The sequence below is a fragment of the Acomys minous genome (genome assembly GCF_964271855.1).
Source record: "Acomys minous genome assembly, chromosome: 19".
Taxonomy (NCBI): domain Eukaryota; kingdom Metazoa; phylum Chordata; class Mammalia; order Rodentia; family Muridae; genus Acomys; species Acomys minous.
In genome coordinates, this window is record NC_140499.1 from 62,401,609 (window position 1) to 62,415,670 (window position 14,062).

The window sequence follows — 14,062 nt, forward strand, 5'->3', positions numbered from 1 at the left end:
ACTTGAATACTTTATTTATAAAGACCAGCTGGGCATGGTGGTGCATGCCTTTAATCCCAGCACTTGGGAGGCAGAGGCAAATGGGTCACTGTGAGTTTGAGGCCAGCCTGGTCTACAAAGTTAGTCCAGGACAGCTAAGGCTATACAGAGAGACCCTATCTTGAAAAAAAAAAAAAAACCAACAAACCGGTGGCAGGATCCTGCAAACCATCTCACTTTCAGCTACGCAGTGGTGGCGCACGCCTTTAATCCCACCACTTAGGAGGCAGAGGCAGGTGGATTACTGTGAGTTTGAGGCCAGCCTGGTCTACAAAGCAAGTCCAGGACAGCCAAGGCTACACAGAGAAACCCTGTCTCGAAAAACCAAAAAAAAAAAATAAATAAATAAATAAAAATAGAAATAAATAAAGACCAGCATCCTTCCTGCTACTGAAGTTCATATTTTATCCCGAGCCTCCTTGATTTTCACTAATATAATGCAGAAGTCACATGGAATAGTTCTTTTTTTTTTCACATGGAATAGTTCATAGCATTTGGTGTTTGCCCTTCTCTGCTGTGAGTACTTTCCCATATTAATTCATTTGACTCATTCATATCTGTGAAAGTGACGTCAGCCCCGACATACTCAGCAGCATGTAACATCCCTCAGCTCTCTACTCGCCTTCTCTCTCTCTCTCTTTAAAAGATTTATTTATTATGATTACAATGCTCTGCCTGCATGTACACCTGCACACCAGAAGAGGGCACCAGATCTCATTATAGATGGTTGTGAGCCAGCATGTGGTTGCTGGGAATTGAACTCAGGACCTCGGGAAGAGCAGCCAGTGCCCTTAACCACTGAGCCATCTCTCCAGCCACACCTCTTTATCTCTTATGTAAGGTCTGATAACACCATTCTAATTTATCCTGATAACCATGGCTACCAAATGGATTTTTGTGAAGCTGAATGTCAAAAGCACTTTTGTTTGCTTGCTTCTTTTTGTTTGGTTGGGTTTTTTTTTTCTAGACAGGGTTTCTCTGTGTAGCCTTGGCTGTCCTGGACTCACTTTGTAGACCAGGCTGGCCTCAAACTCACAGTGATCCACCTGCCTCTGCCTCCCGAGTGCTGGGATTAAAGGCGTGCACCACATGCCTGGGTAGGAGAGGGGTTTTTATTGTTTGTTTCTGGCCTTGCTGGCTGCTGAGTCCAGAGCCTTGTAGAGGATAGACAAGTAGTCCAACACTGAGCTTCAGAAGGAAGTACATATCAAGTGGATAGAAGAAACAAACCTGCTGGGACTATCAAGGCACTGGGTTTTGTTTTGTTTGAGGCAGGGTGACAGGCGCATGCCACCACACCCAGACAAGGCTATGTTATTTAAGATTTTTTTTTCATTTTGTTTTGTTTTGTTGAGATGGGGTCTCACTTTATAGCCTTTGGCCAGCCTAGTCTACATAGTAAGTTCCAGGCTGAACCTCTGAAGTGATGGGGTTAAGGTGTGCACATCATCCCCAGACAAATGTATTTTTGTTGTCGTTGTTATGTGTAGGTCAGTATGTGGGGATGTGCATATGACTGTAGGCGCCTGCAGAGGCAGCCGTGTTGGGTCCTTTGGAGCTGTGGTTAGAACTGATTGTGAGTGGACGTATGGGTGCTGGGAACTGAACTCGGGGCCTCTGCTAGAGCAGCCAGTTCTCTTAACTACTGAGCCGTCTCTCCAGCCCCAGGTTATACTTTTAATGTGTTAAAATTCATTCTGTTGAGGGGCTGGAGAGATGGCTCAGAGGTTAAGAGCACTGTCTGCTCTTCCAGAGGTCCTGAGTTCACCTCTCAGCAACCACACGGTGGCTCACAACCATCTGTAATGAGATCGTGTGCCCTCTTCTGACATGCAGGTGTACACTGTATACATAATAAATAAATAAATAATAAAAAATCATTCTGTTTCTGTATCTTAATTTCTTTAAAAAATAGACTACTTATTACTCTACTGAAGATATGTGGCTTTGGGGTGGGTGTTTGTTTGTTGTTGGGACAGGGGTTCCTGTAGCCCAGGCTTGCCTTAAAGTCACTGTAGCTGAGGCTGGCTCCGAACTCCTGACTCCTCTGCAGCCATCTCCCAAGTGTTGAGAGTGTTACCATGCCTGGCTGAAATCATGTCTTATTTTTGTTTTGTTTGTTTTGTTTTTCGAGACAGGGTTTCTCTGTGTAGCTCTGGCTGTCCTGGACTCGATTTGTAGACCAGGCGGGCCTCGAACTCCCATCTGCCTCTGCCTCCCAAGTGCTAGGTTAAAGGTGTGAGCCACCATTGCTGCCTGAAATCATGTCTTTTGCTTGAAAGGTATCCAAACACCTGGACCGAGGCACTGCTCTAGTGTACACATCGCAGCCACCTCTCCAGGCCACACCCTGGTGACAGTCAGCGTGACTGGGCAGGAAGAGCTCGTGTGGAGCAGTGCCACGTTTGCTGCTTACGAACCTCTGAAGGTGAGCAGTCCCATGGAAGGCCTGGGAGAGCCTTGGAGGTGAGCAGACCCATGGAAGGCCTGGGAGAGCCTTGGAGGTGAGCAGACCCATGGAAGGCCTGGGAGAGCCTTGGGTGAGCAGTCCCATGGAAGGCCTGGGAGAGCCTTGGAGGTGAGCAGACCCATGGAAGGCCTGGGAGAGCCTTGGAGGTGAGCAGACCCATGGAAGGCCTGGGAGAGCCTTGGAGGTGAGCAGACCCATGGAAGGCCTGGGAGAGCCTTGGAGGTGAGCAGACCCATGGAAGGCCTGGGAGAGCCTTGGGTGAGCAGTCCCATGGAAGGCCTGGGAGAGCCTTGGAGGTGAGCAGACCCATGGAAGGCCTGGGAGATCCTTGGAGGTGAGCAGTCCCATGGAAGGCCTGGGAGAGCCTTGGAGGTGAGCAGACCCATGGAAGGCCTGGGAGAGCCTTGGAGGTGAGCTGTCCCATGGAAGGCCTGGGAGAGCCTTGGAGGTGAGCTGTCCCATGGAAGGCCTGGGAGAGCCTTGGAGGTGAGCAGACCCATGGAAGGCCTGGGAGAGCCTTGGAGGTGAGCAGACCCATGGAAGGCCTGGGAGAGCCTTGGAGGTGAGCAGACCCATGGAAGGCCTGGGAGAGCCTTGGAGGTGAGCAGTCCCATGGAAGGCCTGGGAGAGCCTTGGATGCTCGCCGTCTGTTCTCTCCCTCAGGATCTGTGACCTCTTCACTCACTCAGTGTTGTCTCAGTTTAGATCTAAGCTCTCAGGCAGCCGCAGTGCGGGAGGTTGTCCCTCAGGCGTCCTCAATGCATTCATTCAGGAATGGCTTTTTTTTTTGAGACAGAGTCTCGGGTCGCCCGTGCTGGCCTTCAGCTAAACACGTGCCCAAGGATGATCTTGAACTTCTGATCATCCTCCTGCCTCTACCTCACAAGTGTGGGATTACAATAGTACTTACTGAAGCACACTCAGCTCACGCTCTACCGGGATGGTACACAGGGCCTCGCCTGCTAGGCGAGCTTTCTGCCAGCCAGCCATGTGCAAGTCACCCCCTCCCCCAAGGGAACCGCGTCCCCACCTGACAACGTTAGCAATAGCTTTCTCTTGCATTAGCACATTTTAGATATGTACCTTTTTTTCTTTAACACTGAGGTACAAGATGTGGGAAATGAAGTACACAAGACACTTTACGGTAACATCTGCATTTGTGCATATGTATATACCTCCGCAGGCACCAGTCACACAGACTACTAGCATAGTCCCCCCCTAGTGAAGAAAACGACCTCTTAGCAACGCCCTGCCCTATAGAAGAGTCAGCCATGCTTACACCATGCGTTTTAGAACAGCAGTCACCATTTGGAGCCGTAAGAGTCGGTCCATTAAATGTTATGACAAGTGGCTCAAAGCAGAAGCATGTAGAGTCAATCTGCTAGCTTAAGTCCACCAAAAACCAAAACCACGGGCTGGAGAGAAGGCTCAGCAGCTGAGAGCAGAGGACCTGCGTCAGTTCCCAGCACCCAAGTGGTGGCTTAGAAGTGTCTGTGACTCAAGTCCCAGGGGATCTGATGCCCTCTTCTGTGTCTTCCACAGGCTCCAGGCAATAGGCACACACATAGCACACAGACCTGCATGCAGGCAATGTACCAGTGCACATAAAAATGGGGGTTTTAAAACCTAAAAGTAATATCTGTACATTCTTGTTCTTTGAAATTGGCAAATGCTCACCCATTGCCTCTTAGAATAAAGAAAAGGTGGCTCCTCTGGAGAGATGGCTCAGAGGTTAAGAGCACTGCCTGCCCAGAAGTCGTGAGCCACATGGTGGCTCATAACCATCTGCAATGAGATTTAGTATCCTCTTCTGGCCTGCAGGCAGAGCACTGTATACATAATAAATAAATAAATAAATAAAATTATTTTTTTTTTAAAATACAAGAAAAGGTTGACACTAATGAAAGAAGCAAGGTAAACAATTAATTTAAAGTTTCTGGGGAAAGAGGGGCTGGAGAGATGGCTCAGTGGTTCAGAGCACTGGCTGATCTTCCAAAGGACCCCAGTTCAATTTCCGGCACCCACATGGCAGCTCACAACTGTCATTAATTCCAGTTCCAAGGAATCTGACACCTTCACACTAATGCACATTAAAAATAAAATTAAATAAATTATTTCTAAAACTCTGGGGAAGGAAGCTGGGAACCAGTGGAGCTGTGTGCCACCACACCTGGCTGGAGGCATTTTCTTAATTGAGGTCCCCTTCTTTCAAATGACATTAAAGCTATCCCGCACAGTTACCCAATGCCAAATGATCAGCCCTGGAAAACATACATCCAGGAGGTAACAGTATACAGACTGAACAGGTTGTACTTACGTAGTTAAGAATATGAACACACACACACACACACACACACACACACGTACACGCACACACAGAGGTAACAACAGAGAGAGAGAAGCCATGAATCTGAGAGAGAACGAGAGGGTATGCATTAGTGGTGTTGGAGGGAGGGAAGAGGAGGGAGGAAATGATGTAATTGTGTGATAATCTCAGCCAGGTATGGTGACACGTGCATTCAGTCCCAGCACTAGGATGCTGAGGCAGGTGGGTCTCTACAAGTCCCAGGCCAGCCTGGGCTATAGTGCAAGCTCCAGGACAAGCAAGGCTGTCCACAGTGACAAATTATACAAAAAACCTCAAAAGATTATAATCTCTAAACAATAAAAATTACCAGGCAAGGTAGTGCACGCCTGTAATCCCAGCACTCGAGAGGCAGAGGCAGGTGGATCGCTGTGAGTTTGAGGCCAGCCTGGTCTACAAAGTGAGTCCAGGACAGCCAAGGCTACACAGAGAAACCCTGTCTCAAAACAAAACAAACAAAAACAATATTGTTGTTGTTGTTGTTATTATTATTATTATTATTATTATTATTATTATTATTACTTTTTTAAAGGCATGGCAGGGCACACTGGCAATCCAGGCCCAGGGGAGGTAGAGGCAGAATCAGAAGTTCAAGGAGTGTGGGAGACCTGACTTTGTCTAAACAGATAAATAAAAGAATTCCTAACTATATAGGGATTAATTTGTTTCAGGCTGTAGACCCTGTGCAAGTGGCCTTGGTGACATGGCAGTCTGTGAAGGAAATGGTATTTGAGGGGGGCCCTCATCCATGGGTCTTGGAGCCTTCCCGATTTTTTTTGGAGCTGAGCGTGGAGAAGGAAGAAGGCGTCAGCGTAACAGAAGTCCGGTTGCCAGCTAAGAGGAAACAGAACCAGTACATCTACCGGGTCCTGTGCCTGGAGTTAGGGGAACAGGCAAGAAAAATAGTCTTTTTCTAACAGTGTAATGTTGCAACTTGTAGTATAATACTTTTTTAAAAACCCACATTTTTATGTGTTTATGCAATCTGTGTGTGCTCTTAACCACTGAGCCGTTTTGGAATTTACTTATTAACTTATTTATGTGTTTGTTTTGTTTTGAGACAGGGTTGCTCAATGTAACCCTGGCTGTGCCAGAACTCCTATAGACCAGTCGGGTCTCTAACGCACAGAGCTCCACCTGCCTCTGCCTGCCCCGAGTGCTGGGATTAAAGGCGTGCACCACCACGCCCGGCTGAACTTCAAAGCTTTCTGAACCTGGTTTCCACTTCATATGTGTCCTGTGTATGGTACACACGTGTAAATATATATTCACACGTGTGGGCACACATGTGCAAGTGCCTGTGCAGCCTAAAATTCCTCTTCCTTAATCACTCTCTCTCACTGCCTCTTAATTGAGGCATGGTCTCTCACTACACCAGGAGCTTGCCCATCCCAGCTGCTTTGGCTAGCCAACTTGGTCCTGAGACCCCGGCTCTGGTCCTGGGATTGCAGATGACTGCCCTGCCTTTCTGGCTTTTTGAAAGGCTCTAGAGATGCGAATTCCAGTCCCCCACTTGCATAGTAAGTGCTTTATCCACTGAGCTGTCTCCCCAGCCTCAAGCCTGGGGTGTGGTTGAGTTCAGGACTCCTGTGAGCCTCCCTCTGAGAAGGAAAGTACAGTGGTTAGTGCTGTGGGTGTGTGTGAATATGGGTGCTGGTCCGTGGTGGGAGCAGGCGGTTTCACATCTCCTGAAGCTGGAATTACAGGTGGCTGTGTGCCAGCTGACGTGTGTTTGGGGAAGTGAAGCAATGTGCCCTACTAGGTGCTCAGCCATGCCTCCAGCCCCCGTGGTGGTTAGGTTAGGCTTGATTGTGGACATGACCCAACATAGAATTTTCTAGGAGGAAAGGCTCATTGAAGAATTGGTGACATTAGGGTGCTGTAGGCATGCCCCTGAGGGATTTTGTTTGTTTGTTTGTTTGTTTTTGAGGCAAGGTGTTGTATTTAATTTATAAGTGTGGCCTAATGTTTATTATTAGCCCTATGATTATTATTACGGGGTATTATTTTTTTGTTTTGTTTTGTTTTTTTCAAGACAAGGTTTCTCTGTGTAGTCTTGGCTGCCCTGGACTCACTTTGTAGACCAGGCTGGCCTCGAACTCACAGAGATCCACCTGCCTCTGCCTCCCAAGTGCTGGGATTAAAGGTGTGCACCACCACGCCCAGCCTTGGGTTATTATTTTCTAACCTGCTAGTAATCATTGAAGACACAGACACCTGTTATATTTTGAAATAGCCTTAGTTAACCTGGCAGGGCAGATATAAATCCCCTAAATTACTTCCCACATGGCTTCTAACAATTTCTATCGAGCTACCTCTGTAATTCCAAATACTTGCTAATTATCGTCATCTGGGCCAAATCTCCATCCACGAGAGCCATGTCCTTCTTCCTCCACCTAGCACATCATGCCCGCCTTCCTCCTTCCTCCTCTTCTCCTCTGCTCTCTTCCGGTTTCTCTCCCAAAATCCTTCGAACCTCAGCCACACCTATCCCATATGCCCTGCCCAAGTGTGTTGGCTATGTATTGGCTAAACAGGAATACATTTCTTAGGCAAGGTTACACAGCAGTCTTGGGGCACAGAAACAGCAAGCAGTAATTAGCATCAAAATGCATCAGACCAACCTCCAACAAGGTTTCTCTGTGTCACCCTGGCTCTCCTGGAACTCACTCTGTAGATCAGGCTGGCCTCAAGCTCACAGAGATCTGTCTGTCTCTGCCTCCTGTGTTTTGGGCTTAAAAGCATGCGCCACTGCCCAGAGGGAGTTTTTTTGGTTTTGTTTTTTTGGTTTTGTTTGTTTGTTTGTTTGTTTTTATTTAAATAGAGTTAACAGACAAGGAGGCACACCTGAGTTTGGGTTGGGTCCAAGACTCAAGGAAGAGGGATGGGTGCGCCAGCTGAGCCCTGGGCTCTATGCTTTGCACATGACTGTGGCTGTAATGAGACTGCTTCAAATCTCTGCCACCTAAGTCCCCTGTGAGGATGGACTGTCGCCTGCAATCCCTTAACTTGCTTTTATCAGGTACAGAACCTAAGGCCAGTGCTTTAGTCCAGAGGAACAGCTACACATCCTCCCATCTTACAGACCGGAAGCTCCAGACCCGTTGAAGACCATCCCCCCACAGCTGACTTATCTTAGACCCTGGCACCCACTGTCTTCTGTCTGTCTCCGTGACATGGACTAATCTAAGCACCTTATGTATATGAAATCCTAAGCTATTTTTTTCTTTTATGGCTGGCACAATGCTATCAAGTTTCATCCATTTTGTACCATGTCAAAATTTCCTTCCTTAAAAAACATTATCAAAAAAAATTATTTTAAGCCAGGCATGGTGGTGCATGCCCTTTATCCCAGCACTGCCTCCCAGAGAGGCAGAGGCAGGAGGTTCTCAGGGCGTTTGAGGTGAGTCCAGGATAGCCAGGGCTCTGTTAAATAGGAAACCTTGTCTCAAAAAAACAAAACAAAACATTTATTTATTCAGACAGGAGCTCAGGTAGGTCAAGATGGCTTCTAACCTACTTTGTAGCCAAGATCGACCTTACATCCTGACCCTAGAAGGAATGTACTGGAATAGCAGGCATGCACCATCATGCTTGGCTTTATTCCTTTTTAAGGCTTCATAATATTCCAGTGCATGCATGTTCGTGTATGTGTGTGTGTGTGTGTGTGTGCGTGTTTGTTTGTGTGTATGTGTGTTTGTGTGTATGTGTGTATGTGTGTTTGTGTGTGTGTGTGTTTGTGTGTATGTGTGTTTGTGTGTATGTGTGTTTGTGTGCATGTGTAATGTTTATACAGTCACTCACTGGTGAACACTGCGATTGCTTCCATGTTTTAGCTGCTAAGAATAATAGCTGTTGTAAATGTGGTTATAGAAACAGCTTGAACCAGGTGTGGTGACTCATATCTGTATCTCAGGACTTGGGAGGCTGAGTCAGGAGGATTGCTATGAGTTTGAGACCAGCCTGGAGTGTATTTGTGTAAAGGCCAAAGGTGTCTTCCTTGATTGCTTTCTACTGTTTAAAAACGTAGGTTACTTACTGTGCAGTGGAGAAGGTACCCACCTCTCAGGGATTTGTCTGAGTATCATATCCACAAGGGCTCCTCTACCGTGGAGCCAGAATGATTGTGCCACACGACCACCATCAAGGCTACACACAAATAACTCGCCGATGTTTCCTTAAAGGGTCTCACTTTACGGATCGGAAATCACCCAGGCGTCCTGAACCCCAGTCCCTCAGTGGAGACTGTGCAGGTGCGCTTCATCTGTGCCCACCCTGCCAGTATGTTGGTGACACCAGTGTACAAGGTGCCTGCTGGCACCCAGCCATGTCCTCTGCCACAGTACAACAAGCAACTGGTAAGTGTAGACTGTGCTTCTTAATCCACGTGACACTTTTGTGTCAAGTGCTCTCAGGCTAAGGGATCTGAAACACAGCGTCTTTGTGTCAAAGTGGGATGCTGTTGTGTTTGTTAATCATCTCAGATGGTGTTGGGGTGGGGGGCCAGTAACTAAGTTACAACTGTGGCCATTCAGTGGCATGACTGTTTACTGCACTTGGGAGCTGTGGCCGCAGCTAATTGAACCACCCTCAGAATAGCCTCTGAAGTTGTTTATTAACACCTCCCCTGTCAGATCTGTTATGAGCATCGTAACTAAGTCAGAAAAGGTTCTACTGCTGCAAATGCACCATGGAGGTTGGTGGTAAACAAAGCCTGTCATGGTGACACTGATGTAAAATTCCTCTCTACATGAACAAGGCTGGCCTCAAACTTGTGATCCTCCTGCCTCAGCCCCCTGCATGCTGGGATTACAGATGTCCCTCCACCCCTACCCCCGCCTTTTCCATACTCTCTATGTGGCTGAGGATGACCCTGTTACTGCATCCTGTAAGTTTTAGTACAGGCATTTTCTCAAGGGAGAGTCCCTCCTCCCAACTTGTGTCAAGTTAACATAAAAGTAAATGTCCTTACACCCAACACCAACACAGCAACCATAACCGCTCGGCTTCTGCCTGTGTCTGTCAGACACTAAGGGGAATGAAGGCACTAGAGACCAGCATTTGAAGAGCTTCTTGCCTACCTACCCACGATTTCGTTTTTCTTTTTTCTACCCACAGTTTCTATCTAGGCAATGCAAACAACCCTCAGCCAGAGTGTGAGTGTGAGTGTGAGTGTGAGTGTGAGTGTGATCTGTGATGGTAAATAGCAGTAGCCAACGTGGAAGGATTTAGAATCTCAGAAGAGATATATCTTTGGACAGGAACTTTCAGAAAAATGAGTCAAAGAACAAATAACCAAGTAAATTAGAAAATATTTTTATGACATAAAAACACATGGCAGAGCCGGGCATGGTGGTGACATGCCTTTAATCCCAGCACTCGGGAGGCGGAGGCAAAGGCAGGCGGATGGCTGTGAGTTCGAGGTCAGCCTGGTCTACAAACTGAGTCCAGGACAGCCAAGGCTACACAGAGAAACCCTGTCTCAAACAAACAAACACACATGGCAACAGGAAGAGCTGAGATCAGGAGGCAGAGCACACACTGGGAATGGCAGCCGTCTTTGGAAACATCAAAGCCCCCCTCACTACTCCCAGGGACACAGCTCCTAATCCTTCCCAAACACTTCCACTGAGGACCAAGTGTCAGGAGCCAGACCAACCCAAGACATCCTCAGAGGCCCTGATCAAAGGACAAAGGGAACATTAGTTCTGTGTCTCTCTCCGTGAGCAGACTTGGCAAGGCCAGTCTAGATCTGAGGCCAATGCCTCAAAGAAGTCAAGGTTGCAGTTTCTGGGGACTCTTCCCCCTGGACTGTGGTTATCAGTCCTACCTGTGTCTGAGGTATGCCATGTTCTCTTGCCAACATTGTGTGGCTTAGCTCTCTGGTGACCTTGGCTGTTTTCCCCTACCCCCACCCCTAGAAGCAGTACATACGATGCTTTACTTCTTAATGCACTTGCTTGGCATAATCAGCAGCTTGTGCAGGGCCTCTGGGTCCCAGACATCGCTTCTGCCTCTTTTACTTCTTGTCTTCATCCCCTCCTCCCACTTCATCCTCTGTTGTTTTTATTGTTGTTGTTGTTGCTTTGGGTTTTTTTATTTTTTTTTGTTTGTTTGTTTTAGTTTTGGTTTTTTGAGACAGGATTTCTCTGTGTGGTCTTGGCTGTCCAGAACTTGCTTTGTAGACCAGGCTGCCTTCAAATTTAGAGATCCACCTGCCTCTGCCTCCCCAAGTGCTGGGATTACAGGTGTGCACTGCCAAGCATGGCCCATGACAACTTTCATAAAGGAAAACATTTAATTGGGGCTGGTTTAGAGTTTCAGAAGTGTAGTCTATTACTGCCACGGTGGGACATGGCAGTGTGTAGACAGACATGGTGCTGGGGACGGAGCTGAGAGTTCTACATCTTGGTCCGCAGGAAGCAGGATACTGCTGCAGTAGGTATAGCTTGAACTGTATGAGACCTCAAAGCCCACCCCACAGTGACACACTTCCTCCAAAAGGCCACACTTCCTAGTAGTGCCACTCCTTATGGGCCAAGCATTCAAACACATGAGTCTATAGGGGCCATTTCTGTTCAAATCACCACATTGGCCAATCTCAATGGGTACCTACACATGTGTACCTACAGAGAGCCAGAAATAAACTAAAAAAAAAATTTTTTTTTTTTTTGCTGGGCATGGTGGCGCATGCTTTTAATCCCAGTGCTCAGGGAGGCAGAGGCGGGTGGATCTCTGTGAGTTCAAGGCCAGCCTGGTCTACAAAGCAAGTAGGACAGCCAAGGCTACACAGAGAAACCCTGTCTTGAAAAAACCAAAAATATATATACTGTTTTCTTAAGTATAATATTATTGTTTCCTTTTTTTTACATAGAAAAATGTTCTCTTTCTTAAGAAACTTTTTTGGGGTCAGGGTAAAGTGCCATGATAACTACATCATTCAGAAAACAAAATACAACAAACAAAAACTCTGTTCCCCACTTCTGAAAGTGAGGAAGAAAGGGATGAGAAAGTATGTACGCCACACTATTGTATTTAAATTACATGTATTATTAGTGTTTTCAGTATTATCTGTAGGCCTGGCTAGTGATCAGTTAAGACACAGACAGTTGTTACAGGTTAGCCCTAGTTAACCTGGGGCAGGGCAGATATCAACCCTCTAAACTACCTCCCATAGTGGGGCAGGCGTCGGATCCCTGCCTCAATCCCATGCCATCTGCTTCCAATAACTTCTATCAAGATACCTCCCACCCATAATCCCAAATACTTACTAATGTTCTTCATCTGGGCTGGATTCTCCATCCACGCCGCGTGCTTCTCATCCAGCTAACCCACAGGGGCCTTCCTCTCCGCTCCTCTCCTCGGGTCTCCTTTTTTCTTGTGGCAGTCTCTCTTTTCTTCTTTCCAAGATTCCTCTCTCTCTCTCCCTCTCCCTCTCTCTCTCTCTCTCTCTCTCTCTCTCTCTCTCTCTTTCTCTCTCTCTCTAAGCCCCACCTACCTCCTTTGCCCTGCCCAGGTGGGATGGCTTTTTATTAGACAAAAGTTGGGTCACACAAACACCCCCCAACACCACAGTTACAGCTGCTGGACCAGGAGAAGTTTCAGAACTGTCAAAGGAGAAAGACAAGAGGAGACATAATTCCTGTCTTCAGAGATAGCTTGTCATCCCTAAGGCTATTGAATTCTTTAAAACTGAACTATTGTGTGTGTTCATATGTTGTGTGTGTATACACATGCGTGTCATGGTTTGTGTGGGGAAGTCAGAGGACAACTCTGTGAAGTTGGTTCTCTCGGGGATAGAATCCATTCCAGGATTTTGTGGCGAGAGTCTTCACCCTCTGAGTTGACCTCGTGGCCACGACTTTTTATTACCTTTTCTTTTCATGCAGATTCCTGTGTCCAGCTTGAGGGACTCGGTCCTGGAACTGGCAGTATTTGACCAACACGGGAGGAAGTTTGATAATTTCAGCTCACTAATCCTAGAGTGGAGATCTTCCAACGAGACGCTGGCCCACTTTGAAGACTCTAAGTCAATGGAGATGCTAGCCAAAGACGATGGCCACGGGCAGACCCAGCTGCACGGTACTGTCCGCAAATGTCACAGGGCATTGCTAAATGGTTCCCACCGATTCCTCATGAGCAATTGTCTCAGCCTAAATTTTATTATGTTGCTCTTCATCTTTAATACTTACGCTTTTTCATAGAAAAACCGAAAAGGTAGGGTTGGCAGTGTTGTTCAGTGAGAGAACAAATGTATAGCTTGTGTGACCCTGGGGTCTGTCACCAGTGCTGAGAAACGGAGAGAGGGAGAGGGTGAGAGAGAGCAGGGGGATAGCTGGGAATGTTGGCCACTTGGTCATATTTCCTGTACACACAAAGCCCTGGATTCAATCTTTAGCACTGTATAAACAGTGTGGTGGCTATCATAGCTGGAATCTCAGTACTTTGGAAGTAGAGGCAAAAGGATCACTGGCCTGGACACGAAAGCCTGGAGACCTGAGCTGGAGCCACCGAAGCCTGGGGACCTGAGCTGGAGCCACCGAAGCCTGGGGACCTGAGCTGGAGCCACAGAGCCTGGAGACCTGAGCTGGAGCCACCGAAGCCTGGGGACCTGAGCTGGAGCCACAGAGCCTGGGGACCTGAGCTGGAGCCACAGAGCCTGGGGACCTGAGCTGGAGCCACTGAAGCCTGGGGACCTGAGCTGGAGCCACAGAGCCTGGGGACCTGAGCTGGAGCCACAGAGCCTGGAGACCTGAGCTGGAGCCACCGAAGCCGGGGGACCTGAGCTGGAGCCACAGAGCCTGGGGACCTGAGCTGGAGCCACCGAAGCCGGGGGACCTGAGCTGGAGCCACCGAAGCCTGGGGACCTGAGCTGGAGCCACAGAGCCTGGAGACCTGAGCTGGAGCCACTGAAGCCTGGGGACCTGAGCTGGAGCCACAGAGCCTGGGGACCTGAGCTGGAGCCACCGAAGCCTGGGGTCCTGAGCTGGAGCCACAGAGCCTGGGGACCTGAGCTGGAGCCACCGAAGCCTGGAGACCTGAGCTGGAGCCACCGAAGCCTGGGGACCTGAGCTGGAGCCACAGAGCCTGGGGACCTGAGCTGGAGCCACCGAAGCCTGGAGACCTGAGCTGGAGCCACCGAAGCCTGGAGACCTGAGCTGGAGCCACAGAGCCTGGAGACCTGAGCT

General features: G+C 48.1%; 1 protein-coding gene across 12 annotated transcripts in view; it reads left to right on the forward strand.

Moving 5' to 3' along the window:
• NUP210L (nucleoporin 210 like) overlaps positions 1–14,062 on the forward strand; it is a 93,875-nt gene that overhangs the window by 32,199 nt on the left and 47,614 nt on the right. For all 12 annotated transcript variants that reach the window (XR_014776804.1, XR_014776805.1, XR_014776806.1 and 9 more), the window contains exons 14-17: positions 2,322–2,467; positions 5,546–5,767; positions 9,059–9,232; positions 12,764–12,956. Coding sequence is in view for 9 of the 12 variants with exons in the window: in XM_084769138.1 (XP_084625264.1) it covers positions 2,322–2,467; positions 5,546–5,767; positions 9,059–9,232; positions 12,764–12,956 (735 nt within the window). In the remaining 3 variants the exon portion in view is untranslated. The remainder of the gene's footprint in view (positions 1–2,321; positions 2,468–5,545; positions 5,768–9,058; positions 9,233–12,763; positions 12,957–14,062) is intronic.